This window comes from Uranotaenia lowii, chromosome 1 (genome assembly GCF_029784155.1).
Source record: "Uranotaenia lowii strain MFRU-FL chromosome 1, ASM2978415v1, whole genome shotgun sequence".
NCBI classification, from domain to species: Eukaryota; Metazoa; Arthropoda; class Insecta; order Diptera; family Culicidae; genus Uranotaenia; species Uranotaenia lowii.
Genome location: NC_073691.1, coordinates 86,346,693 through 86,374,054, shown reverse-complemented (window position 1 = coordinate 86,374,054; position 27,362 = coordinate 86,346,693). Strand labels below are relative to the sequence as shown.

The 27,362-nt window shown below is 39.4% G+C and overlaps 1 protein-coding gene across 2 annotated transcripts in view; it reads right to left on the bottom strand.

The window, feature by feature from the left end:
* The window catches only part of LOC129738611 (homeotic protein ocelliless), a 67,913-nt gene that overhangs the window by 20,966 nt on the left and 19,585 nt on the right, over nt 1–27,362 (bottom strand). The window contains exon 2 of one of the 2 annotated variants that reach the window (XM_055729846.1): nt 11,208–11,581. In XM_055729846.1, coding sequence (XP_055585821.1) covers nt 11,208–11,391 — 184 coding nt within the window. In that variant the 5' untranslated portion in view covers nt 11,392–11,581. The remainder of the gene's footprint in view (nt 1–11,207; nt 11,582–27,362) is intronic. The other variant, XM_055729847.1, reaches the window with a different exon arrangement.

Genomic DNA, 27,362 nt, shown 5'->3' with positions numbered 1-27,362 from the left:
CTTCTGGTGCCGACATTGCCCATAAAAATAGCTAAAAACCGAAAAAGAGTGTCCAGTCTGTTTTAGTCTGTGCTTCAACCTTAACCAGAAAGCTCGTCTCCATTCATAGATTGAGAATGATGAAAAGTTGTGTTGACAGTGCCAGAGCAAAACTCTTCCTCAACACCAATAACGTCTTTAAGCCGTCTGTGATCAGCCTTTGCGAACCGTTGTGTTTTTCAATATTATCCTAGAGCTTAGCAATTCTCATTCTCTACCAATATCTTTCCCTACCCATATCCATCTCTACACCCACAAACCAGACTCTATTCCAAAAATGAACTTTCTTGAAGGTGGAATTATCGGTTTAGAATTTTATGCCGGGCCTGCATTAACAAGCTTTCTAAAATTTGGCCTTGACTTCCCAGCGCAACCGCATTGCATATGTCTGAAAGAAACGAATTAAACATATCCCATCCCATACCCCAAGAATATTGTCGATTGATGTGCCGAGCGCTGTTTGTGTAAGTAAACCAGCTTTCGAAAAAAATCTTTGTTTCCAAACGGCAGACGGCCAAAGCATCGCGTTTTTTTGGTAATCGGCGCGGTGGTGGCAGAAGGACTATGACAATAAACTTTCGTTTGCTAAGCGACTCAGATGGTGCACTGGGTAAGATATCGGACTGGCAAGCTCAGATGAGATGTTGCAGTGAGTTCGATTCGCACTTTTTTTTTTTTTTGATGAATTATTCAATATGACGAAAATCCAATAAAATGGTTTTTCTTGTTTCGCTTGAAAAAATGATGCAAGGCCACTAGCCTTGCATCATTTTGCTTGGGAGCTCGAGTCTTTTTGCCAGTAGTTCTTTTCCAATCATATCATCTTTGGTACAGTATTTTTAAGCGCATTTTTGGCAAAGATATTTACTAAATAGGCATTGGATTTTTGCAACCTCTTCTTTGGGTGTAGCTTTTTAGTCGTATCATCTGACAGTCTCCAGAGGGAAATTGGGAAATGACGTCTAGATCAGTGGCTTCCAAATTTTTTCGATCACCGCCTCTCTGTCCCGATATTTTAGAGCTCACCGCCCCCTTCAGGGTATTTTCGAACAAATTTATTGATAAATGCAACAAAAATTTGCTACTCTAAGCCCTTCTACCGCCCCCTTGTAGGCTCTCATCGCCCCCTGGAGGGGGGGGGGGGGGGGAGGGAAAGGGACCACTTTGAAAACCACTGGTATAGATTAAAAAAACCAAACTTGTAGAGCAATAGTTGCATGTGCTTAATAATTTGAAACGAAGTGTTAAGTAAACAGTTTCGCTAGATCAAATGGTGTCAAATATCCATTAAAAACATTGTGCCTCGTTGAGCGACTCGTTAGAGTTAACTAATGAGCCTATAGTAAACAGTTAACAGTTTACAGTCTCTTTAGAGTTAACCAATAATCCGACTGCCCTGGAGTTGTCATTATCTTTTTCAACACCGTTTAAGTCACCGAAGCGTCCAGATAAATGCTATCTAAGCCTCATTATCAAAAGTGGTGCTCAAAAATATTTCCTTCAACGATAAATTGGATTGTTTGGAAAGACCGACGGCTAATATGTAAACTGATTATTAAATGTTTTTTTTAATTAGGGTAGATACTCTAGATTTCGACAGGGGCTAGTTTTCGACAAATTTTTAATGAAAGGCTTATCGTTCTATTTGGTGGCTCAAGCTATCTATGTTCATATTTTTATATTTTTGTTCTCCCAGTTTAGTATACATTGAATATAAAAATTCTTATAAATAAGTTGTTTAATAGTAGTAAATCAATAATTGAAAAGTAACATTCTAAATCACCTGTGAAATTCAATGCTATCGACCAAATAAGAATGATTTTGAATCATAAAAAAACTCCCCTTTTATTCGATTGAAAGCAACATAAAGGGAATCAATGGATAGATAAGGTTCTGAAATCAATCTTTTCGGTGATTTATTTCATATTTTTGCTAAAATTTAAAGAAATTTCAACTGTTTTTTGAGCTGTCGAAAACTAGCGCTGAAAATTCACCTAATAATCTATTTTTCGACACCCATCTTCCTTGGTATGTTTATTCTGTTTCCATGGTGTAAAAAACGCCGTGAAGTAGACAAGCAATTCAATATGCAAAAATTCATATTCCTGTGCTAACAAAGGATGTGAAAATGTTCTTGTCGAAAACTAAAACTTTTTGTGTCGAAAACTAAAATTGAATGTCGAAAACTAGATCATCGAAATGTTTTAGTAAAAGGATAATAAAAACTTTGTCTTTAAACTTTCTATCGATAAAAAAGGTAGAGAATGAAGAAAAAAGTCTGATTCATAGAACCAATCATATTTGAGATGAAAAACTTAAGTCAATTAATATATTGACATGGTATTTCTGACAAATCATGCAAAAACTGTCGAAATCTAGGTATTTTACCCTACCATGTCTATTTTAAGAGATTTGGGAATATCGCTATAGACTTGACATCAGCATAGCATTGACAAATGGACATTTGGTAGTAACGTTAACGATATGTTTCACAAAATTTTGCACTAATCATTCAAAGCCCTTGTATCTGTTCTACCAGTTGCGCCTAAATTTCAGTAGATTTGAAGATGCAAATAATGCAACAAGCAGCGAATTTAATTGGAAAATTTATTGATAGTGTTTGATATTTCCTTTTATTATCATGCAAATTCGTCGAAAGAACAACCGAACCTAAAGCTGAGCTGTCACCGAAAAAAAACCTTCTCGAAAAGCAAACACAAAAACTCGACAGCAACTAGCAAACGACCCAGCACGAACCAAAAACTGTCATAAATCTGAATTATCCTTTCGAAATGGCGACGCCATCATTTCCATTCGTCGTTCGTTGTTCGCTCAACATTTGCACGGACCCCTCGGATTCGGCCGTTCTTCCAGAAGAAAAGTTGCAGTGATACTCAACTCAAAAGGCGCCACCACCAATACTATCGCGAAGAACAGCAGGACAAAGCGAGGGAAAACTGAACGAAACAATTGGCGCTATCTCGTTCTACCACTAAAGCGAGCATAGGTTTTCCCCGTTTACACATAAACGAGGGGTCGCTCCCAACATATCGTACTTTCATTGGGAAATGCGAAAGTATAGTTAGGTATCGCTAGAATGTGCAATTAGGATTAGTCGAGCACTGACTGTGTGCAGATCGAACACAAAAACGACTTTTCGATCCTGTTCTGGTTCCCGAAAACCCTCTAGATGAGGGTTAGATTCCGTCGGAAATCACTCGAATGTGTGGCGTGCCCCTCGTTCTTCACATATCCCATTCGCATATTTCAAATGTCACTCTCGCTCGCGATTGACAGCTACAATTTGTCAACGATCAAAACTTGCTGTACACGAAACTGCACCAAAACAGCACACCCGGTTGGTTGGTTTGGTCCGGGCTGGAGGGTTGCAATCTGGAACTCGACGAGATTTTCGTGGCTGGGGGTAGTTTCCCGAGAATGTATTCCAAATCACGCCTCGACGCTTGCGAATGGCAACTGTTTTTTGAAACTTTTAGTTCTGTTGTTTTTTTTGTGTTGTTGTCATTCCATGAAGATCTGGAAGTAGGAAGAAGGGGTCTCTCTGTGGGCTGCACCGTGTGGTGTACAAAAGCAAACATCACATGGTTTGAAGAATTGCAACTTCTGTCAGCCAGGGTGCATAATGTTGTCGGGCAGATGTGGTGTGGATTTTTTCCTACTTTATTAGTTTTTTTTTTTGGTTTTCTTCTCTAGGTATATGCGTTTGATCGTGATCGACACAATGTAAAATATGGCGGCTGTCCGTTGCGTATCCAGCAGCCGAAATGGGTGATAGCAAAACTGTCACCGAGATTTCTTTTGAGGGGTTAAAAACTGGCCCGTTTCCATGGTAGCCAGAGAAGTTGACATTGGCTGTTAGCAGCTGTCTCAATGTTTTTGTTCTTTAAAAAAACAGTAAAAATAATCCAAGAGCCGGAAACATTTTATCAAATACAATGAGTTTCATTTTTATGTTAAGTTTAAAAATAAAAAACTTTTTTTTTAATTATCTTCGAGCATATTTCAGTAACAATAAAACCATTTTAAATGTTCTTTTTTCGCCACTATGATTCCAAGTAGCTTTATTTTAATTTCAAGCTCTGATAAAAAAAGGAGCAAGAAAACGTAAATGATTGTGACAAATTGTAGAACACTTAGCCCCGATGGTTTAAAAAGCAATGCTCCAGAAGGTTCTCAGGTAAAGTTGAAAACTTATTGAAAAGTCTTTTACACGGAGAAAAAGCCAACTAGTTTATTACGAACAAGCCATTCAGATGTATTTGAATTGATCCTATAGATTTTAGCAAAAAAAAAAATTATCCGTACACATAAGATGAGCAGCAAAGCGACAGTTAAAAAAACGGCAAAAAGTGCACAGAGTCAAACCAAAACAAGGGTTTTCTTTAAACGAAATGTTAAAAAAATGCAATTGTTTTAGGAAATATTTGCAATAATTTGTAAGAGATTTTGTAAGGTTTTTGTTTGAAACGATTTCTTAACACTGCATTTCAGTTGTTGTTTCTCAAAAATAATTTCAGTCAGTTGGAATTAATGTGCACATCAACTGAAATAAACAGAAAAATACATTTTTTTTTACTTTTTTATGCAGTACTTTTGCTAATATGTTACTTTATGAAACCATGGGTTGATTTTGGAACTGGTTCCCGCCAAAATTTAAATCTTCATAAACGAAATCTTATAAAATTGAAAAAAATTGTAGAAATTCTGAAAAGATTTAAAATAGAGCTAGCAGCAAAAATATGTCCAAATCAGTTGAAAGCATTAAGCTTTTAGTAGAGTAAACTAAGGTTAAAACCACCAAAAAAACTTAATTGAACAGGAAAACAATGCTTAATCCATTTAATTAGATTAGCAAACATTATCAATAAATGGTGCTTGATAACTTCGCATTTATAAATTACTCTTTCCACGTAATTTTTTTTTCCTAAGTCAAACAACCTTCCGCGATAAACGCTAATTAAGCCAATAGTAAAACCTTTAAATTTCATGTCTTAAAATGTATACCTAATTCCGGGAAATTTGTACAGACCCCGTTTGTTTTCGGCAACATTCGATTTTGGCAATATTCGATTTTTGTTTTCAAAAAGAACGTTATCTTATAGTTTAGACAAGCACCATAAATATGTGTTTACGTTCTTAAATAGTGAAAAAATACAACAACACGATCCATTTTTTTAAATTAAAAAATATTATCTAATATATAAAGATGAGTTGGACTATATATGTTTGTTTGTTTGTATGCACCTTATACAAATCCACACCGCTGAACCGATCAGCCTGAAATTTGGTACAGAGATGTAGTTGAGCCAGGGTAAGGTTTTAGTAATAGTTATGAGCCCCTCCCACATAAGAAAAGGGACCCTCCCATATAACTTTCGGTTTTATTCACACGAACCAAAAGTCATGGCACCCGTTTTGGAAACCGCGTTTTTTTTTTCTTTGGCGGGGTTATTTTCACCATCACCATGGGCCGGGCATTAGAAACGACCGTCCAGGAGTTCACGTGTACTGGAAAGCAAATCAAAGCTTGCTCAGCATTAAAAATTTGAACGGTAAAATTTTGGCGGGTGTTTTTTTCTTCTACTGTTCAAAACACGTGGTACCGGTACGAAATATTTGGATGCAATAATGAGCCTACATTTTGTATTGAAAAATACAACTATCCTGTAAAGATTATAGATATTGACTAAAATTGTAGTGATTTTCAATGTGCTGCCTACCACCCCGCTGGGGGGCTTTGAGAGTTTACAAGGATATTCAGTGAACTGAACAGTCAACAGTGAATTGGTTTTTTCAGCTGAATAACTATTTGGACTGAATGCTGAAAAACTAATGAATTGATTTTAATAAACTCCTAATTTTAACCAACCATTTTCAAATTTTTAGGATTCCCTATAGAGAAAGAAAAAATCATTAGATTTAGAGTTATATACCCAAGGTTGCGATTTTAACGCTTCGATAGCCTTCGAGGAATTCAAGGAGGAATTAGAAAATTGATTAGATAATACAATCTGAGGTTTTTAGTTTTATAAAATTCTATTTCATTGGCCAATTTACGTATACTATTTGATTTATTTTTGGTCATCAATTTGTTCAATTCTACCATCCAATTTTGAAAAAAATCGTTTGGTACTGGGAGTTCAAACAAATGATTTCAAAGAATTTTAACATTGATCACTCTTCAAAATAATTAATGGAGCTCAAGTAAGACCATTTCCATAACATTTAAATGGTTATTTCGGTTCAGAGATGATTTCTTATCGATAACTCCAAGAAACTTTTAGTGCAACTTTCAACATTTAAGAAAAACAGTGTTAAATTAAAAAAGCGAAAAAAGCACACATTCAATTGAAAACATGCCAAATGAGCCTTTAACATGGTTCAACAAGGTTCGAAAGTGTTTTTAGAAATTTTCAATTAAATAAAACTTAAATATACCATTGTACAGGGAGATCATCCATCTTGAAAAGTGGGATAGTCTCCAAAAGAGATTAAAGTTTTTTGTGATAGAGAAGATAGAAATTATTTTGAAATTCAATTCATAATCCTCAAAACTAAAAGCTTCTTCTAAAAAAAATAAAATCGATAAACACAGTGAATAATCTCAACAAAAACTTTTAAAAGACTTACAAAACTTACGTGGCCAAACATGGTCCCAATTTCTTAAAATGATGAATATAAAGCTTCCAACATTTCGAAAAATCAATCGACTCATTTTGATTAATATCTTTCGTGAACCCGAGCAAGGCCGGGTAAAATCAGCTAGTAAATTATAAAAGAAACAAAAAATGAAAATTTCATAAAATTAAAAACAAATACAAACAGAAGACTAAAAATTATTTTAAAAGAACTAAAAAATAATGAAGAATGTTAATAAAAGTTTACTAAAAATTTACCAAAAATAAAAAAAAACATTATAAACAAAACAAGAAAAGAGCAAAATGCATCAAAAACATGATAGAAAAAAATACTGAAAATGGTCGGAAAACTGTCAAAAAAAATTACGATGATCATTATTATAGTTTATTGTAGTAATAAGTGAAAAAGTTTAAATAAAAAACATTCGATTTTGGCAAAATTCGATTATGGCAACACAAAATGTAAGAGCGTGTTGCCAAAATCGAACGATGTCTGTACTTATGTCATTCAACAGTTGTCAGGAGAATTTAAAAAAAGCAAGTCGAATCCAAGCAATTTTATCTAAGAACCTAACAAAATTTGAATTCAAAATATTCAACCCAAAATCCCGCCAATAATATAAGGGCGAATTTAGACAGATCCCGAAATAATTCAATAAAAATAAAGAAAATCATATGAAACATTATTTCTTCATCGAAACACATTCCCAGATTTTGAAACGGTATTCCTGGCTTTCGAAAGATCTTTATGTACATTCTGGCAAAACTTGCTTTAAAATTTTGATTTGAATTGCAAAAAAAACATAATAACACAAATCTCGCATGAGCATTCATTACGTCTTATGAAACAAAATGTAAACAAACAGTTTAATTAAGGAAAAATACAAAAAATGACATGAACTAGTCGCAACTTCTTTCCATTTAGAATATTTGTAGCCTGGACAATACATTTAATATGTAAAATACAAATTTTAAAGTTGTTTTGATTTCTTTTGTAGCAGTATTTTTGCGAATTTTAAAGATGATTTATACGGCATAATAAAGTTCACGTGAGAAATAGAGATTTTTGACGATTTTGCAAATAAAAGTGAATAAATTTGGGCAAATTTCGGACTTTTTTCAACGAAATGCGGGCAAACAAGCTGGCGCGGAAATTTTCCCAATTTTGAAAAAAAAATTAAGCTTTCTCGGTTAGAACCGGGAAATTTAGCAAGCTTATCCATCCATAACTAATAACAAGCCGCTGGTATAGGGATGCAACCTTATACAACCCATGTGGAGAACATCTCTCAGATTTAAGATTTTTGGTCAGATTCATGCTTTTTTTTATCAAATTTGAGCTTTCATCTCCAATGCTATCAAGGTAAAAAAGCTTAAATCTGATAAAAAGTTAAAAACGAGATTCACTAACACTTAGCAAAAAGATGTTGGTCACAAGTTCTGTATAGAAGTCGTTCAAGATTGCATCCCTGTGGTTGAAGTTTATACTATCATGATAACTCATGGTTTGTTTGAATGGAGTTGGAGTTGGAATGAAGTAGGCGCAGACCAGATCCAAGCGCTCGGTTTCTCTGCTTCCGCGAGAAGTTTCGTAGATTATCTCAATTTTAAGTGTGAAATTGAACAGATAATGTCAAGAGCATTAGGTACTATTGACAATTGAGATTTTTATGTGTTTGTTTCCGTGAGAATGTGAAATTTTAGCGTTTCTGTTAGTGTAAGTGTTACTTAGTAATCTCTTGGAATAAAGTGTGTGGTCATTGGAATCTCTCTAATTTTTTTTTAAATAGGGGCATATTACAACCCTTATAGGCGCATTTTAAAACAGCCTCTAATCTCAGTATCTCAGAATTGATTGCATTTCCAAATAGTTTTATTTGTTAAATTTTTCATATTTAAACTAAATTTTAAAGGAAAATCCCTGAAATTTTTGTTCTAAGTTGATCTACACATGGTTTTTAATGATTGAAAAAAAAAGGTTTATTTAAATTCTGAAATTTCATCAACGAGTAGTACCTTAAAATTTGATTGGTAGGAAAAGTTGATTTATTAGCAAATATCTCATGGTTAAAAAATGTTGAAGTTATTTTAAAGCCAATTTTATATTCATAAAATACATAAAATCTTATTCAAATAGCCACAGAACACTTTTATACGCAGCCATAAAGATATTTGGAACCCAGCATACATTTTTAGGTATATTCTGCATCAAACTTTTTTCTACGTTTCAAATACATTATAGAATCATCGCATAAAACACCAAAAAACAGCATTTGCCTACCAAAGTGGAGGCGATATACATACATATTATTTACTTATGGCTTAAGCGATAAGAATTATTCAAATTGGACGATATACAACACCTTGTTCGTACATCCTGAAAGTATGCGAGAGAGCTCAAGTTTTGCTCTCAATGCATGCAAACCGCTGCTAGCGTCAATATTTGCTGCTTCTCTCATTGGACAATTTTTTTTAATGAACCATCTGATGGCATGGTTGCACTGCTTAACGCAGAGAGAATAATTTTTTTCGTCAATTGAATCCCGCGCGGGAGAACAAATTTGCAAACATGGCGGACTTTTTATCGTATCCGATTTATACCGATTTTAAATAACGATTTTTACGAGCGTTTACTTATTTGGAAGGCATTGCGATTCGCATTAACAATGTTAACGATTTGAGTTATTCGGGAAGTCTGCATAGTAGTACCTAGTCTGGGAGCTAGTACCTAGTTGTGCATCCACATCGATCTATACACGCCTTTACAACCATTTCTACAAGAAACCTTTTACATCAGGAAACCATATTAAATTCAATTTGAACACTTAGATATATGATATGAATTAAACAAATTCAAATCCATTTTACTCATTCCAAGCTTAAGATTGCTTCAAGATAATTTCGGTCAATGAACAAAACGGGGCTCACTCCAAACCTTCCCAGCAGATGTCTATTTAATTAGGTTTTGGCAATTTTTTGCCATAATCTTTATCAAACCACATCTTTCGCAAATAATTTCTCTAATTTGAATTCGATGTAATGCTTTCGGCTTCCATTAGCGTCCATCTTACTTTCGCATGAACAATCCCGTCTGACAGTTCTCACCGCAGCAGACTGCAAACCATTAGCGAAAAAGAAGTGTGTGTGCCCAAACCAAAAAATTTTAAAATAATTAACCGAAACATGGCTACCGTCCATCCGTCGGTGCCAGATGGAAAGTCAAAAAATCCATCAAAAAACTGCCACCGGCCACCGGCTACCGTAGGAGTTCAGTGCAAAATCGCATCGAAATCAAATCTAAATTTAATTCATCATCAACTGTCCCCGCGCGCGCGCCTCTGCCACAAAACAGCCACAGCACAGGATGATGGGTAATGGGAAAAGTGCGCCGGCGGCCGGGGAAGGAATTAGGATCAATTAAAAAGCTCGGTAGCCGGGAGCCCGGTAAGCTGATACGGTTTTGGAGCCGTCGCCGTCACTCTACTCTAATGGAATTAGCCCCGAAATTTAGCCGACGCAGCACGTGAGATCGTGTGAATATTTCATAACACCCGCTCATTCGTCACTCGTCAAGATGATGTGTAGGGTATATGTACGACTAGTTTTCGTGAGACCCCTCGGCGAGAGCGGCCGACGCTGGAATCACATCATCGACATATCAAAAAGCTATCATCTGCTGCTTCGTTTACTTGCTACATTTGTTTGCGAATGGCGGCGGCTTCTGGACAAATTTCCCACCAAACATTCCCCGGGGCCAGATCGTCGGACACAGGAATGTATGAAGGTATCTACAAGAGACGGTGACGGCGGCGGCGGACGCGGTGAGATATCAATAGTCCCGAAAGCAGAACGGTGGACCCCTCGTCAGACGGAGAATGCTTTTAAGAAAAATGACAGATGAATTATTGTCAGAGAAATCACTCGAGCGTGATTTGATGCTCGGCGCGGACTCTCTTTGGGACGTAGATTTTCGTGTTCCGTTTCAGATTCAGATAAGACACTGCTGTTGTGTTGTGTCGGGACTGTGTGGTAGCGAATAGCCGCCACTCAGTCCAACCAAATAAATGGAACTCTTAAAGCTAGCATAAGAGTGCTTCTAATGGGTCCAGGGAGAGAGCCAAAAGGAAGAAAAAACATACTAACAAGACCTTAAACTAATATTACATATCAATCACGAGAGCTTGTTGTATAATTAACGAAACGTGTAGCGCTACTAGTTTTGAAACGATGGCGATCACGCTTCGACCCAAGAATGTGATCCCAGCAATACTGGAGGAAGTCTAATCCTTTTAACATTTTTGTGACTACCGGATCGAATCGAGATGCCGCCGCCGCCACTCGAATTATTTAGATCTGCGCGTGAACTTTGCAGTCTTTCGTTGATGATACAACAAGCTGGAAAATCTCCGCGCTTTTGCACGAAGCAGTGTCTTCGCTCAACTCTAAAATCTAGAGACTAAATTCTTAAAGTCTAAGGTGTATAATAGGAAGAAAAAAACGCATATTTACCCCACATACCTTGCGGGAACCCTACGGCATCGAGCCCGTGAGGCAAACCGAAAGGGGCCAGCGATGTCATGGGCATTCCGGGCGGCAGCGGTCCATGCGGATGGCCGTGGTGCGGATGATGCGACCCACCGTACCCGTGAGGCCCGTGCGGTCCCAGGTCCGTAGACTTGAGAAAGCCCGCCATCAGGGCTTCCGTCGAGTGCAGCGCCACGGTGCTAATTTTTTGCTGGTGTTGGTGAAAGGGGTGGTGATCGGTGGTGGCGCTGCTGACTACGGGTGGTGGGGTCGTTACCGCCTGTAGCGAGTGATGGTGATGCTGGTGACCGCTACCGCTGCCGCTGTTGGTGCCAAGGTGAGCTGTAGGGTTACCAGGGCTGGAAAAAGAAACAAAGAAAAGTGTTGGGTTAAAATCGGTTGATAGAGACGGTTGGTGGTTACATTTAACGATAAGGACAGTGGATTGGAGCCTTTTTTTTTATCAAAAAACCAAGAAAACCCAATCATCATGCTTAATCACTTTTTGAGTTGTAAAAATTAAAATCAACAATTAAATTTATTTACAATAAGATCTTTAAAAAAACATTAAAATTTGTAGCAACCTGTTTGGAGTTGTTTTTGACGATTTTTGAGGATATTTTCTGTGGATGTGTGTGTGTATTAGCTCTATCCTTAATCTGTCAGTTGACGTAAACAAAACAGAAGTACAGTGCAAGGTTTTGAGAAACACAAGCTTCTGCGACTTTTACAGTAAGTAGGCGAGGAGTGCGCGGGACACTCAGTGTGTTTGTTTACAAACAAAAGAATATTTGCTCAGCTATTCAGTTGGTTAACAAACTTCTTGAGGTTCACAGTTTCAAAATCAAAATGACTGAATTGGGAATTTGACACACGGTAACACCTCCTATATAAACATAATTTAGTACAGTGTACTCTATTTAGGCATGATGTTCGCAAAGGAGATGGTGACTAATTTGCTTCTCGCTCTAAAATCTACCAAGCAAATAGCGGCGACTGTAGCACTGATAAAACTGTAGGTCGGATGTCATCTAGCCACTGTTTACCGCGTGAAATGTTTATTCCTTGATAGACCATGTCCACGGAAGCCGGGTAGTGGAAGGCCACGGTCTGTACGCACTTTAAAAGTGGTAGAACCGGTCATGATGAAAGTAAAGTGGGATTCAGTATGATTATGGATGACTTAAATGCATAATCAAGGGCAAGAGCGAAACGCCATTTGATAACAAAACGAATTAAGGCTTACAGTCTAAGTTGAAGCAGAAGCAGCTAAAGAGCGAACACGAAATCATTTATTGCGACGATTTCAGCAGGGCATATCTGATAAAAATATCATTGGGTAAAAATGAACCAAATTTGGCACACTTTCTAATTGGCGTGCATTGTTTACATGCTGTCAAACTCGAAGTCGTGTTTTTCGATTCAACAAAAATGGAGGTAAACCAACGCGAGCCGAGAGAACAAATTCTTTCCAAACACCTGGAATTTCCTGATCTGTCGCACCGGCAGATGGGAAAAATGTTGAACATTCACCATTCAACCGTCTTCAGAGTGTTGAAGCGGTTCCAGAAGCGGTTGACGTGGGACCACGGCAAAGGATCTGGAAGAAAACCGGGATCGGAGATCAAAAATGGTAAGGAAAAGGCGAAGCGGATGCTTAAAGCAAATCCCAACGTCTCAAGTCATGATTTGGCTAAAAAAATTCGGCATGTCGCAGAGCTACGGCCAGAATGCAAAGAAGAGAGCTGGACGACATACATACAAGGTACAGAACTTCCTAAAACGCGATAAACGGCAACAATCGACGGCTTAAACTCGGGCACCGAAGCTCTACGAGAAGATGTTGACAAAATATGGCTGCTGTGTGATGGACGACGAAACGTATACAAAAGCCGATTTTAGGCAAAATCTGGGGTTGGAGTTTTTCACCGGCAAGAGCAAGTTCGAAGTAGATGACAAATTTAAGAAGAAGAAAATGTTGAAGTTCGCCTCCAAATATCTCGTTTGGCAGGCCATTTGTTCTTGCGGACTGAGGAATGAGCCTTTCATGACAAAGGGCACAATAAATGGCGAGATCTACAAATCGGAATGTCTCGAGAAGCGCCTTTTGCCGTTCTCGCAGCAGAACGTCGAAGCTACGCTGTTTTGGCCAGAGTTGGCGTCATGTCACTATTCTAAAAGTGTCCTGGAGTGGTTGGAGGCCAATTCTGTCTATTATTATTCTGTACCGCATGACACTGTAAAGACTTTCATGGAGGGCAACATTCCATCGATTAACCTTTCTTTGGATTTTTGAAGTAAATATATGTATAAAACTACCCTAAAATTTTGGTTTGATTCTAAATATTATAAGAAAATTGGCATGACATTTTTGATGTCGCAATAATTCGGCTTTTAAGGTCCTTCAAACAAAAGCTAAACTCTTCAAGTGATTCAACAAGATAACATTTGATACAACTAGTTCAGTGATTAGCAATTTAAAGCTGTTTGAATTGTTAGGATCCACGTTTCTTAGGTTGGGCCTCTGAGTGTTAAAATAAACCTATTAAGCACGTTTAAACCTAAATAAGTTTTAAAAAAGTTCTACAAAACTTTTGGTCGCTTTGAACGTTTTGAATGCTCCAACCTCCTCAATCAGATTCAATAGCGCATACAAATTGGAACATTTTACTCTAACGATAGCAATCAACGTCTGAAAGCCATGCCTTAATCTGTTGAATAGAAACATAAGTATCAGACATAATATGCAACAAATCAGTGTGATCATGACGATATCGGTTGTATTAGAATGACCCAAATATGTGAGAGAATCGTGGGAAAAGTCAACTCAGCGTAGCTTAATCTGCACCCACGGACAGTGTTGTACCTCAACAGCCCAGCTTACCGATTGAAGAAGATCCCACCTAATCGGTAGCTCTCGTCAAGCGTGTGATAATCCACATTTTATCGATAACTCCAAGCGGCTTCCGAATTAAGACGAAACAAAATTCCCACAGCTGCTAACCGAATCCAAATGCAGTCAGTGACTTATTTAGAACCCCAATAAAGACTGCGATCGACGATAAGTTGGATCCATTGGTATCGATTTTCCCACCCAAAAATCTTCAAAACCAGACACTCCGATCCGAAAAAACGGGGCGGGGCATAGCTAATCCAATCCAAATATTTACACGCCAATTGATTTCGATCCGATAGTCCCCAACTTCTGATGGGAAAAAAACGAGGCAGGCAGGGTAATCCAACCCGGATCGAATGACAACAACTGGTAGCAGCGGCCCTCCAACAAATGCGGTATCGATCTTCCTCCGTAGGAGTTGATAATCCGCGATTCTCACGCTTTTCGCAGCGGCGATTGGAATTCCTGCTCCTATCGGCGGCCCCGGCCGACTGGGAATCACCTATTACACTTTCTCACTTTCCGGCTGCCGAGAATTCCGGAGCACACATATTTTTACGATTCAACGAGCTTGGACCTAGGGCGGCCTGCCTATGAGCATAAAGGGACGGGTTTTCTAAATTATGAAATAAACCCGTCTTCAAAAGCGTGTCGGGAAAATTTCTTAAAAACCAACAGAGAGAAAAGTGGAAAATTGCTCAAGCATAAAGTCTTTCTTAGACCCCAAACCAAACTGCTTGCCGGCTGAAGGGCAAAGGGGAGAGAAAAAAAAGTGGTGAACACAAAAGATTCGTGTAGATATTAGATGGAATATTAAAAATCTATAACCACAATTGCTCACATATATCAGCTGAAGCTGATGATTATTGAGGCTTAGGAATGCTTTTTCCTTCACTATCTCCGTCTCAATACATTCGGGCCTCGTAGAGGTGGAAGCAAAGACGAGAAAGCGGGGAAAATAGTGACAAATATTCTATAAATTTTCGGTGCCTTTTAATGGATTATTTATGTCGCTGCTCTGTCCATTTCGTTCGATCTCTTCCACTTTTCGGCCTGGGGTTTCGGGTCTCTCAGCTGCGGTCGAAACCTATCACATCTCGTTCGAACCTAACGAGGATTGTCTTTTTAGTTTATCACTTCTTCACTCTTGATAATTTTCTTCTTTCGTTCGGTTGGTTTCTCGTAGATTGCCATAGACAAAAGTTCAGCGCAAACGCCCAGCCAATTTGGCTCACAAAATCAATACCCAAACAGATAGAAACACACTGAACACTCATTCGTATATTATCGTTACACGCATATTTATCAGTTCTTTCGTGCAAAAAGCTAAAGTAGGGGAAACAGAAATAACAGCAACACACATCCCATTGAGGTCTCACAACTTCGGTTAACATGCGTTCCGAAAACAAACAACGGGAGTCCTGAGCCCAAACCCAAAGGTCGGTCGATCGTTCGTTCGTTCGTTCGTTGGGAAGCAGGGAAGGGATAATCCCCGAGGTTTCAGTTCAGTTCAGTACTGGTAGGGGATTGCCCTAGGAATGCGGCAGGGTAGGTACGATCTTTGGGAGCCCGGAGATCGAAATTAGGTTGCTCATTGTTCGCCGTTTGGGCTTGAACCTAAAGGCTTTATTCTTTCAACCGAAAATCCCAATATGCCGCAAGGGGTCTTGTTCTTCTTATTCTGGGTTCTGGGTCCTTGTATCTGGGTTCGAAGGATTAAATTGGCTATATCTTGGGTTTGCGTTGAAAGACGCTGAGCAGTTTTTGTTCACTCTGACTGATAGTTCAATTCGGTAGCAAAGAGGCGTAAAATTGTGTTCTTTTGTTGCACCGAAAAAGGAAAGCTGGCTAAAGGTTCCGTTCCGAGATCGATCGTTTGATCGTAACTGCTGCCTAGCCTAGCGATACGGGTGGCTGTCGGCCGAAATTGGAATTTTCGCACTCATTGGCAATATTCCGTAAAACTTCGAGAGGTTTTTTTCCCTTCATCATCGAGTTAGTCTTCCGCATCTCATCGGTTGAACACCCCCCAAGTGGTTATCTAGTACGGATTATGGTGATTATCAAAGCATCTGAGTCACAATGAGGCACTCATTGATTCATATTTTTTCTAGGTTATAGAATACATCACCTTGGCAATGATTTGCTCCAAGGTCTAATTCTTGAATTTGCCGAGGGGTCCACCGATAAAAATGCGAGATAAAAATGCTAACCTGTTTGTAATTCAAATTAGGCCTTAGATGTCTTCGACAAAGTTGTTGACTTGATCAAAATACATAAATTTGTCGAATATATCAAAGTCCTATTACATAACCCACTTAAGTTAAGGTTAAAGTAAAAAATACCTCGAAATAACAGTTTTTCAACGATTTTCCTTTAAGTAAAATAGTTTTTTTTTTTATAGAAAAAGAGTGTTTTCAAACATTTAAAACTCTATTAGTTCCACCGATTTCCCCGCCTAGTTTTAAATGGAAAATGTTCCGTGGTGGTATTGCAAAAATGTACACTTTTGGTGGACCAGCCTTCCAAAATTGTCAATACAATACACTTCTATAAAGCTTTAGCTACTTCTTAAACCATCATATTGTATGAAACAGCTGTAGATTTTGGCTTGTTACAACTTTGTTCCGAAGACAGCGAACCATTTTATTCAATCTACAACGTGTCAGATTCAAAAAACTGGGTTTTCAAGGTATTTTTCACTTTGACTGTAACTCCTGAGGGTGATATAATAGGACTTCAAAATATTCCACAAATTTATGTATTTTGATCAGATAAACAACTTTGTCGTAGAAATTAAAAGCCTAATTTGAATAACAAAAAAGTTAGCATCATTATCTCGCTATCGGTTGACCCCTCGACAAAATTTTATAGACCAAAATATGATCCAGATTAAACTTAACAATTTTGCTGGAGGGAGACAATAAGGATTTCAAATTTTGAACGCAAAATCCGGGCAAATTTGAGCAAAACCCATGAATTAATAACTTATAAACAGCAACACTTGAAACCTTAATCTCCCAAAGATCGATCCAAGATCGACCAATCCTAATATCTAGATGTGTTTTCAGTCCTTCAGGGTCAGACTGGTATTGTTATCGATAACAGGAAATTCTTTCCTCAGCGTCCCAATCGAAGGAAGCAAATTTTTCAACCATTCATATATCACTGCAACATTTTCGCAAAAAAAGCCGCGAAGCTTTGATTTGTAGCATCGGATAAGGGCATCGGGCAGGATGCACAAATTTACACGATCAACTACACGCGGACGGTTGTTGTTTGTCCATCGGCAAACAGACCACGACGACGGGTACGGCTCAGACGGATTGGATTAAACGGAGTCATTAATTCAATTCCCTAATGATATTAATGACTGCGGCCGCTGCCCACCGGTCTTTTTGTTTCAAGTCCGAATGTGGTCGTCCCTTGGAAGCAGAAAAAGCACGCGCGACTCGTCTTCTTCAAGCCGCTTTAGTTCCCAAAACATGGGGCGGTGAGACGTGTCCGGCTGGCCGCCGCTGAGTGTAGAGTGTCGCTATCTGACGCGGTCATCGTTTATCTTTCTCACCTCTCCCGGTGATATCTGATTCAAATTACATCGATTTAAATACACATTTAGGACTCTGGTTTCGGTTTGATGTTGGTGGTGGGGAGAATTGATTAAGTGATTATCCGTGTCTGCCTCTAGAGGTATGCTTTCCTCATGCGAGGAGGTCTGTTGTTGAGGTCTCTAAGCGCGATCCCGCTAGAGCGCCACCACCAGTCAGTGACATCGGCCGACGGGTTATCTCTCCTCACTGTTTTGTCGGATCTTTAGCGGTCGCTTGAGATCGAAGACCGCGGAGACTTTCTTCGGAAGGGGGAGCAACATGTGGTTATGATAAAGCGAGGCGCCGGTGAAGATTTATGGGAGGCCTTCGTTGAGTCAGCACTGTGCCGCCACCGCGCTGCGTCATGGCTGCAGTGACGTGATGAGTGAAAAATGATTGGCTCATTTGGTGATGATGATTGATTTGTTCAACATACGGTTTGCTAACCAATTGACCCGAACTCAAAGTTCAGGGACGAAGCAACTGCTGCTGAAGGACGACTGACATGTTGAAAAATTGCGGGGTAGGACTCTCAAAATTGGAACAGGAACGTGAGAAATCCAAGGTTTCTTTACTCAAGTCCACATCCTTTCCTGAAAGTTTTTTTTTCTATACCTTGGACCACCCGGTTTCAATGTGTCCGGCTTCAAGGAGATGCCGGAGGTCACCCTCTAGAAGAAGTCGATCTTTGAACGTTCAGTAAGAAAACACGTGCCTAAACTCATGAAACAATTCCATTTGTACATACATACTGAAACACGGATCGATAACTTGTTTTCATTCTGTACTCAGTGAAGTTGAAGAGCGGTTGAAGTATCCCTTGAGTTGAAGTTATTACTCTCGAGTGCGCTCTTAACCATGCACGGCTTGATCGACAATTGAAATAAAACATCAAGAGGGCAAACAATGTAGTACATCAACGTGATCCCATCTACGGATCGGTCTAATTGATTCTGAATATGTGCTAAGAGGCGCACGAGACACAAGTTAGCTGGAAAGTCCAAACTTTTACCTTAAGCCCCAAAGTTATTTACAACTCTAAGATAAAAGCTAGCTCACATAGTTTTATGACTCATCGTGTTTCGGTTTTCGGTTTATGTTCCACCAACACACGATACACACATCTTAATTTCTCTACCCATGCCTCGCCCGTTTTTGTTCGATTGATCCCCTCCTGGTTCCAACAGAAGATCGATCAGCTCAAATTTCAGTCCGCCAAGCCGAGCAGCGGGCATCTGCCAGAGAGATTCGAACCTTTTTTTCTCTTGTTTGTTTCTGGTAATGAGGTGTGAAAGTAATAAATATGATCTTTTCCACCGGTCTCAAACGGAGTTTTATGTCTAAGTTTTGTTTTATGTGCTGCCCATTAATATTCCTATAATCGATTAGGCGCCCCTGAACTTTTCTCGTTTGGCTAGGGAGGATTTCGTTTCCCTGATCGGGGTTCGTTCCGTGGGCTTCGGTAATTGGAACTAAGCCTGATCTGAAGCAAACGATTAATCTTGCTCCAGGTAGCGGTGAAATTGGGCTGGGATCTATTACCATCGGAATGGATGGAACTACTGCTCCCGTTTCCATTTCGGGTCCGAATCCCGACCTCCAGGAGGGAGAAAAATCTCTCCTTCAAAAACCCACTCGATTTAATTGAATTATACACGCACAGTTTGAAATGAACTTGATTCCAATTTGGAATCTTGATTCTTTTAACTCCCCTAACCAGCCGTCCGTCGCCTCCTACGCTTGCGCATTTCTCGGCGGCCCGACTGACTGCCTCTGACGAACGCTAGAGGCATCAGACCATGCCAGGAGTCAAAGCAAACAAACGACCTCGAATCCGTAACGAATCAATAAAATATTCATGAAATTCTTTTTCCTCCGCTTATTCTGCTCACCCGAATTCCAAAATTATCAAAGTTGCCTTGCCCGTTGGAATTCCGTTCGCGTTCTGCTGCTGGGTTACAGCCAGGGTTGAACTCGACATGCCGAGCAACATGGCTTCTTCGATGGAAAATTCCTGATTTTCTCTCCAGACAGCTTATCCAATTAATTACGATCGGCATGCAAACTTCTCAAGTTCAAGTCACATTTCGGCCCTGTCATAGATCTTTCACCGCAATCGACAGCCGCCCGGCCAGTTCTGTTGCGGCCAAAAGGTACTCTAACAGACACCATCAGACCGATCAGGCTCTTTATCTATAACCAGTCCCAGTGGAGAGGAAAATAAACACACAACACTCGGGCCGGCTCAGGCGACAAATGTCGCGGCGCGATGACGAAGGCGTCACTGGCTGTCTGTCGACGACGTCCTCAGGTTCAAGTCGGAAGAAATAATCTAAAATTTTTGTCACACTCTGGCTGTCTCCGCCGTTGGTTGATCGGTTATTATGCAAGCATCCTTCATGTCAGTTGACGAAAACTTGATTGTTTTGTTTCTTCAACTCTCAAGCTCATAAGACGAGTCCAGTGAATGGGGTAAAAGTGCGATCTCGTGTAGGCCATATTCTGATCAGCGCCGAGCCACAAAATCAATCATAGTAGGCTAAATATTAACACCGTGCTTAAACTGGTATTAAGACCAATCTTACCCCATCATCCGCGTCGACTTTTGTGCACTACCGTCGTTGGTTCAGTCGATGATGTTTGCCAATAGTCACATTAATTAGTGGTGTTTTCATAAACAGTTTGGCAATTATGCGTGGTTTCAACTCTCGTTGAGCAGTGGAACCAGTTTGTGACTAGTAGATTTGTTTTCCTTGGTGTAACGACTGGTAGCGAACATGGGACATGGGTGGACTGAGCACGAAAAAAAACCCAAACACATTGGCTGCCCAGCTGTCGTAATCCGAGGTGACAAAATCAATCATTAATAATAAATTTGAAAATAACAAACACGATTTGCTACAGCACCACGACGAGCTTTCACCGAACGATAGGTAGCGCACAATTGAAATCAAGCATCAGTTTTTTTTTTCGCAATTTGATGACGCAATCCGCCGGAGTTGATCAACCCAACAGCGAATGGTGGCCTAACTTATAGCGTGCTTGATGAATAAGTGTCGTTCTGCGTCATCCTAACGAACGACTTTTTTGAGCGAAAGTTTCAACTAAAATGTCTTATTTTTATTAAACACTTCATTCATATTTAGATTTCAGGTTCAGAGTTCAGATTCAGATTCAGATTTTAGATTCAGATTTAAGATTTCAGATTTCAGATTCAGATTCAGATTTCTGATTCTAATTTCAGATTCAGATTTCAGATTCAGATTTCAGATTCAGATTTCAGATTCAGATTTCAGATTCAGATTTCAGATTCAGATTTCAGATTCAGATTTCAGATTCAGATTTCAGATTCAGATTTCAGATTCAGATTTCAGATTCAGATTTCAGATTCAGATTTCAGATTCAGATTTCAGATTCAGATTTCAGATTCAGATTTCAGATTCAGATTTCAGATTCAGATTTCAGATTCAGATTTCAGATTCAGATTTCAGATTCAGATTTCAGATTCAGATTTCAGATTCAGATTTCAGATTCAGATTTCAGATTCAGATTTCAGATTCAGATTTCAGATTCAGATTTCAGATTCAGATTTCAGATTCAGATTTCAGATTCAGATTTCAGATTCAGATTTCAGATTCAGATTTCAGATTCAGATTTCAGATTCAGATTTCAGATTCAGATTTCAGATTCAGATTTCAGATTCAGATTTCAGATTCAGATTTCAGATTCAGATTTCAGATTCAGATTTCAGATTCAGATTTCAGATTCAGATTTCAGATTTAGATTCCAGATTCAGCTTTCAGTTGAAGGTTTAAGTTTACCTTTGTCTATAGATAGCAATGGTAGCAAAATAAACCATACAACATTTTCGACGTTTCGCGGATTGATTCTGTCTTTTTCAAGGCGTGGTTGAAGATTTTTATTGTTCAGCTAATGATTCAGCTGAATTTTTTTGTTTTTTTAACTTGAGATATTTTTTGTTGGTTTGTTTTCACAAAAATTTAACTGTTTTTAGGAATCGCAAAAACAGTAACTTGAAGCTTTGATTGCAAATTTTTATTTTGAGGGTCTGTTCGAGAACAAAATTGCTACAAATCGCATTTATCACACATTTCATCACCAAGACGTCCTGTCAATCCGAAGGAACTTTACGACGCATACATTCCATCGGGGAGCGGTTAAACCGTTTCTTTCCATGTCCAAAAGGCCAGAAAACGACCTATCGCACCATATGCATCCCTGACAGTTGTTCGGTCAAAAATGCAGTGGCGGCATCTTTCGTTCGCCGGCAGCAGCAGCAATGCATGTCAGCAGCCGTTAATAAATTCAATTAAAAGTCTGTCAGAATTTCTCTGCGCGCAAGTGAGGCGAAATTTTTTGGCAGAACCTCCAGCAAACGCCCGGAACGATCGGAATGAAGGACCCCCAACTGCGTCGACTCCCAGCAGGGTGCATTACGGCGGCCGCGGCCGGGTTTTCTTTCTTGTCAGCCTCAGCAGCAGCGCGGCACATAACGTGGCTAAGGTGGCAATCGGCGGCAGTCGCTGTTAAAATCGTTAGAATATGCAAAGAAGGTGCTACCGCTCTTTTTTTTTCGGTGTGAGCGTCACCGCCTCACACCTCCTGGGACGGTTATGGCCGCATCTCTGAGCTCCGAAAACAACCGACAGGCGACAATAACCGATGACCGACCGTTGCGGACGAAAATTAGCTTCGAGGCGATAAAAAATTTGTATCTACCAAATCTTGATAGTCGTTGATTATTTTTACGATTATTTTTATCGCTCTCTCTCGCGCGCACACCTCAGAAATGATCCGCCGAAGATGCTGCTTCTTCTTCACGCAGCTCAGCATAGCGGTGTTGCGGGCCCCTTTGTGCTTATCGATTTCGACGGATTTTGAGGAATTTGGGTGCTACCCATTTTAACCGCTGATGCTGCTGCTGTTGCTGTATGGCATAATAAAAATATCCAATTATGCCATTTTGGAACGGGGGATCGCATAGCTGTTAGCTTTGGTGGTGAATTTCTAATTTTCTGGGCTCTCCCGGTAGCTGTTAGATTGGAAGTTGAACATTTATATCATTAGAGCTTCACACCTCAGCCGTCCTCTAGCATTTCCGTTGAAAGCTTCAATGCAACCATCCGAAATCACCAACAGAAGCCAACCCGAGGGAGCCCGCTAATAAAAAAAAATATCGCTCTTCCTAGCTCCAGCGATGGTATGCCCGGTTTTTCGTGTGCAATAAAAGTATGAATACAGGTAGCGTATAATATCGTCATATTTTTCTTAATTTATTTCTCGTTTTTATTGTTATTTATGTAGACAGAAGAGCTTTCATTGGCGTTCCTTCCCACAGCAGCAGCGGTTCGCAGTCGCGAAATTTTCCAACGACGCGCAGCAAAACAAACCGATCGATCGACCCACAGAATCGTTCCCGAAACCCGGTCCCGAAGGCGGAGGAATGGTAGGCTGGAGCCCTCGGGATCAGAACCAGTTTGAAATTATAATAATAATAACAATATTTTTCATATCGGTATACAGATATTCATATTTTCTCTCCCTTCAGGAGAACATGTATTTGGCGACCTCACGGCTCTATCGCGCGTTTTCGGAAGCCAACTCCCGCGATCGCCTCCAAACGGCCAAGCTCACAACAAAAGCCTTTGAAAATACCGCCGCGCCGCTTCATCAGTAGTCAGTCGTCGAACTAATCAGTCTGCTTGAGTTGGTAGTTTGGAAGTTGTAGTAGAAGTAGCTGGCAGTAGTAAATGCTTATTCGCGGAACGATCTTCTTGATTACTGTCAAGCACCTCAGCTCGTTTCGAGTGACCTGAGCGAGGGTAGCCTTCGAGATTGGACCGAAAGAGAGGAAGAAGCCGTTCGCTACTCGGCAGCTTCTCGCGTCTCGCCTGTGTGTATGATCGAAGAAGAGATTCATCTGTTTTCGCTGGGCTTTGCGTTCAATTGTCGAGCATTCGCGAAGCGCGTATTGAACAGCATCCGCAGCAGCAAGATACCGAAATGTGACAGCTCCCAATCGTCCGTCGTCGGGGCGGTGAAAATTAAATCTTTTCAAACGCAAACATCGCCGTTCATAATGGCCATCTTAAGATGGCAGTGACATCTACGAGGAGGCAAGCGACGAACTCCAGTAGTAGGAAGTGCCATCTCTTACAATTGCTCACGTATGTACCGAGAGGTACAAGGAAGGATGTCGCATTCTCGTTAGGCGATAAATTAGGGAGAAGGGAAATGGAAGTGCAATTCGTTAATTGAGGTTAGGAGTCGGTCCGATTAAATTGGATGACAAGCGAGAAAGCCCCCGGGAGAGCGTTGTCAAAAGTGTTGGCGGCAACCGGCCTTTGACGTCGTAGTCGTCGGCGTCGTTCAACTGGGCGGCTCATTTCCAAAGCCCGGAACACCAATTGTTTGCTTAAGATCGCCCCTCGAACCGGGTTTCACCGGGCTGAGACCTTGGGATATCGCGGCGGCAAAGAGGAATCCAACGATCGCGCAAGCCGTGAACACGGCGGCGGCGGAGAAAAATATCTAATAATTAAGATTAATTTAAATGCAATTGATCATCTGCAGTCACAGACGAACACAACACATTCCATACCCGCGGAAGGCAAACCGGGCGATTCATCTACAAAAGGTGAACATTCTCGATTCCGGAACGCGAGTTGTTGCCCGGTTTAAGCCCGTCATCAGCCAGAAGCCGTTCCAGCAAATGGACGAAACGAGTGAAAGAATAAATAAAAATAAAAATAAATAAATATTTATGATCTCGAGCAGCTACCGAGGATTATAATTAATTATGTAGCTCTTGCTTTTATGATTCAGATTCATTTCTTTCCGACGACGACGGCCGGGAGAAAGAGGTTGGAGTTTGAAGTTTTTCGGACGGGAAAGGGTACCGAATTGTAGGTCGCTTGCTTGCCGGGCCACGGCAAAGAAAGAAAAAAAACGAGATCGCCAGGCCATTGAACAATTTTGTTCGGTTCGTTTATTCGGAGAATAGCGCTGCTCGCGGTCCCAATTTCACGAAACCGATCCAAACGAAGAATTAATGAACCGTGTAAAATTTAATCAATTCATTCAAATTTTAACTTTCGGACACGATGTACACGAATTTGGCTACCGATCGCGGGAATAAAAAAAACCCAACGAACGGCGAATGAAAAAGTTACATCCCTGCACACCGGGCCAAGCTCAGTTTAATTAACGACATTTTTACGACTTTGAAAACTCGGTACAAACTAGCTGCCGCCATTTTGTTCCGACATGAGGTGGAACAAAGACCGTCCTGTCAGAGTTATGTCTACCTATATCTACGCGCGGCCGCTTCGAGGAGAGCGTAATTAAAGCTAATGACGACGATGATTCCGCCGAACGAGAAGCGGCAGTAAAAAAGCGAACCTAAGTAAAGCAAGGAAGTAAACACTTCTTCGTTCCATTTCGTTGCCTCAGCCAACCAAATTTAGTTGGGAGTTTTTTTTCCTCAAATTTCGGGAGGAGTTCTCACGTCCGAACGTCCATCATTAGGACACGGGGGTTTGGTTTTTTCCCCCAAACTTTTTTTTTTGGGATGATGCCGAGGAAAATCGAAAACTCCCTCCATCGGCTGCTAGTTGGCTGCTGATGTAACAAACAAACTTGAAAACGAAAACTGCCCCGGAGAACAAAGTTCATGCGAACGACTATGGATTTCGTCATGCTCGATGCGATGATGAGGAAAGCCATCAATCTTTGAGCACGGAATGAGGGCCAAATAATGGGGAGTTCCTCTCGAAGGGCCATCTTGTTTCAGTTGAATAAAAGCATTCTTTGGATTTTAGTTTTGAAATGAAAATACACAATAAAGAAATTATCAATTAAGCCTCAATTAATAAGAATTTTTCATAAAATGTTATTGTGTTAGAATTTTGTATGTTTTTAACACATGTTTTGCGAATTGCCATATTGGCTGATTGAAGGTTGCAAAGAGGAGTTTCGCTCCCCATTTAAAAAATTATTTTTGTCAAATATGATAAATACGAACAAAAAGTAGCAAATAGTTGTGACCCGCATATCAAACCGTTGTTCGAAAAAAAGGGAACAAGTTACATGAAGAGTGCGTCAAATATGACAAAAATGGGTTGGCATATTTTGACAAAATATTCATAACAGTGTCAAGAATCACCGAAAATCGAAGATGATAAAGTCAAACGGAAGAAAGTTTACTTTAAGTATAATCCCAGAAGATAATGATTAAAAGCATAGGTTAGAGTTGTAATAGAATGTTGTATACTTATATGATTATTTAAACCCCTGAATTTAGGCATCTAAAATAACATTTCATCGATCATAAGCGAGCAAGTTAACTGGATTGTAAACTTTTCATGAGCAATTTTGTTTCGATTTCGATTTTGGATCTGAAATCTGAATCTGAAATCTGAATCTGATAGGGTAAATGATCTCGAGCGGAACTAAATGGCTCAATTCGACGCAACTCGAAACAGTTGATCAAGCGGTATGGCTGTGGGTTATACCCGAACAAAAAAATTTTCAGTTCAGCGGATAGATCTTGGTTTCTGCTTTCTAATGATGATTTTTAGAATATTTTAGAGTAAATTCTAATAACTCTAGAGCTGTTTTACTGGAGTAAGAATTCTGATCTTGAGCGGAACCACGCTGATCTTGAGCGGAACTAAAATATGATCTTGAGCGGAACCATTTTCTTCTGTCAACATCTTTTATAGCTCTCATTCCTAATACTTGTGTAACTGTGAAACTTCAATTAAATTTCATCTTTGAAGATTTTAAAGTTAAAAAATCAATGTTTTTACGTAAAAAAGGGAACTTAGCGTTCCAAAGTTGTTCTCAAAATATCCGTTCAAATTTATTGCTTGCTTAATCTTCCAAAGCTGTTCGCAAAATCTGTGTTTCGGGGAAATTTGACTTGTAATTTGTTGTTATTCCCGTGGTCGCAAATGTTGACCAATTTTTATGATATTGGATTCTTTGTGTAGGTTATTTTTTCTAGTTTCTAAATATTTTAAAAGGAAGTGAATTTGTTCTACTAGGTTGTCTGTAGTTGGCTCCGAATGAAAAAAGTCCCAAAAAACAATTTTATTTTTAAATTGCTTATAATTCCTGACAACTTTGCAGTATTTGGGTGCTTTTTTAGTTTCTAGAATTGTTAAAAATACATCTATCCGACGATGTATAAATATGTGGGGGTCCATTGAATTTTTTGACCGCTATTCTGGATTTTCCGGTAGAAAAAAAATCTAACTCAAAACAAAGACATCCAATTTTGTCTTTGCATTGCTGTATCTCATTTCTTAATAAATTGATATTTCAAACTTAAATTTTAGTTTTTTGTCGTTAATTTGACTAACATTTTCATAGATCATATATGGTCTCTCAAAAACGTCAGTTCCTCAGTATGTTGTAATTATGATTAAGATGCTTTGAATCTGCGCTTCGGGTCATATTGACCCGAACGACTTTTGAAGGTAACGACAGAGTCAGAAATACATAAGAAGATGCCTTTAATTACAGATTTTGCAAAAAAAAACTGTACATTGATCTAAATCAATGTTTTTGAGAAAAAAACAGACTTTTTGTCATTTCTCATTCCCTTAAATCCTTAATTACATTGGAAAT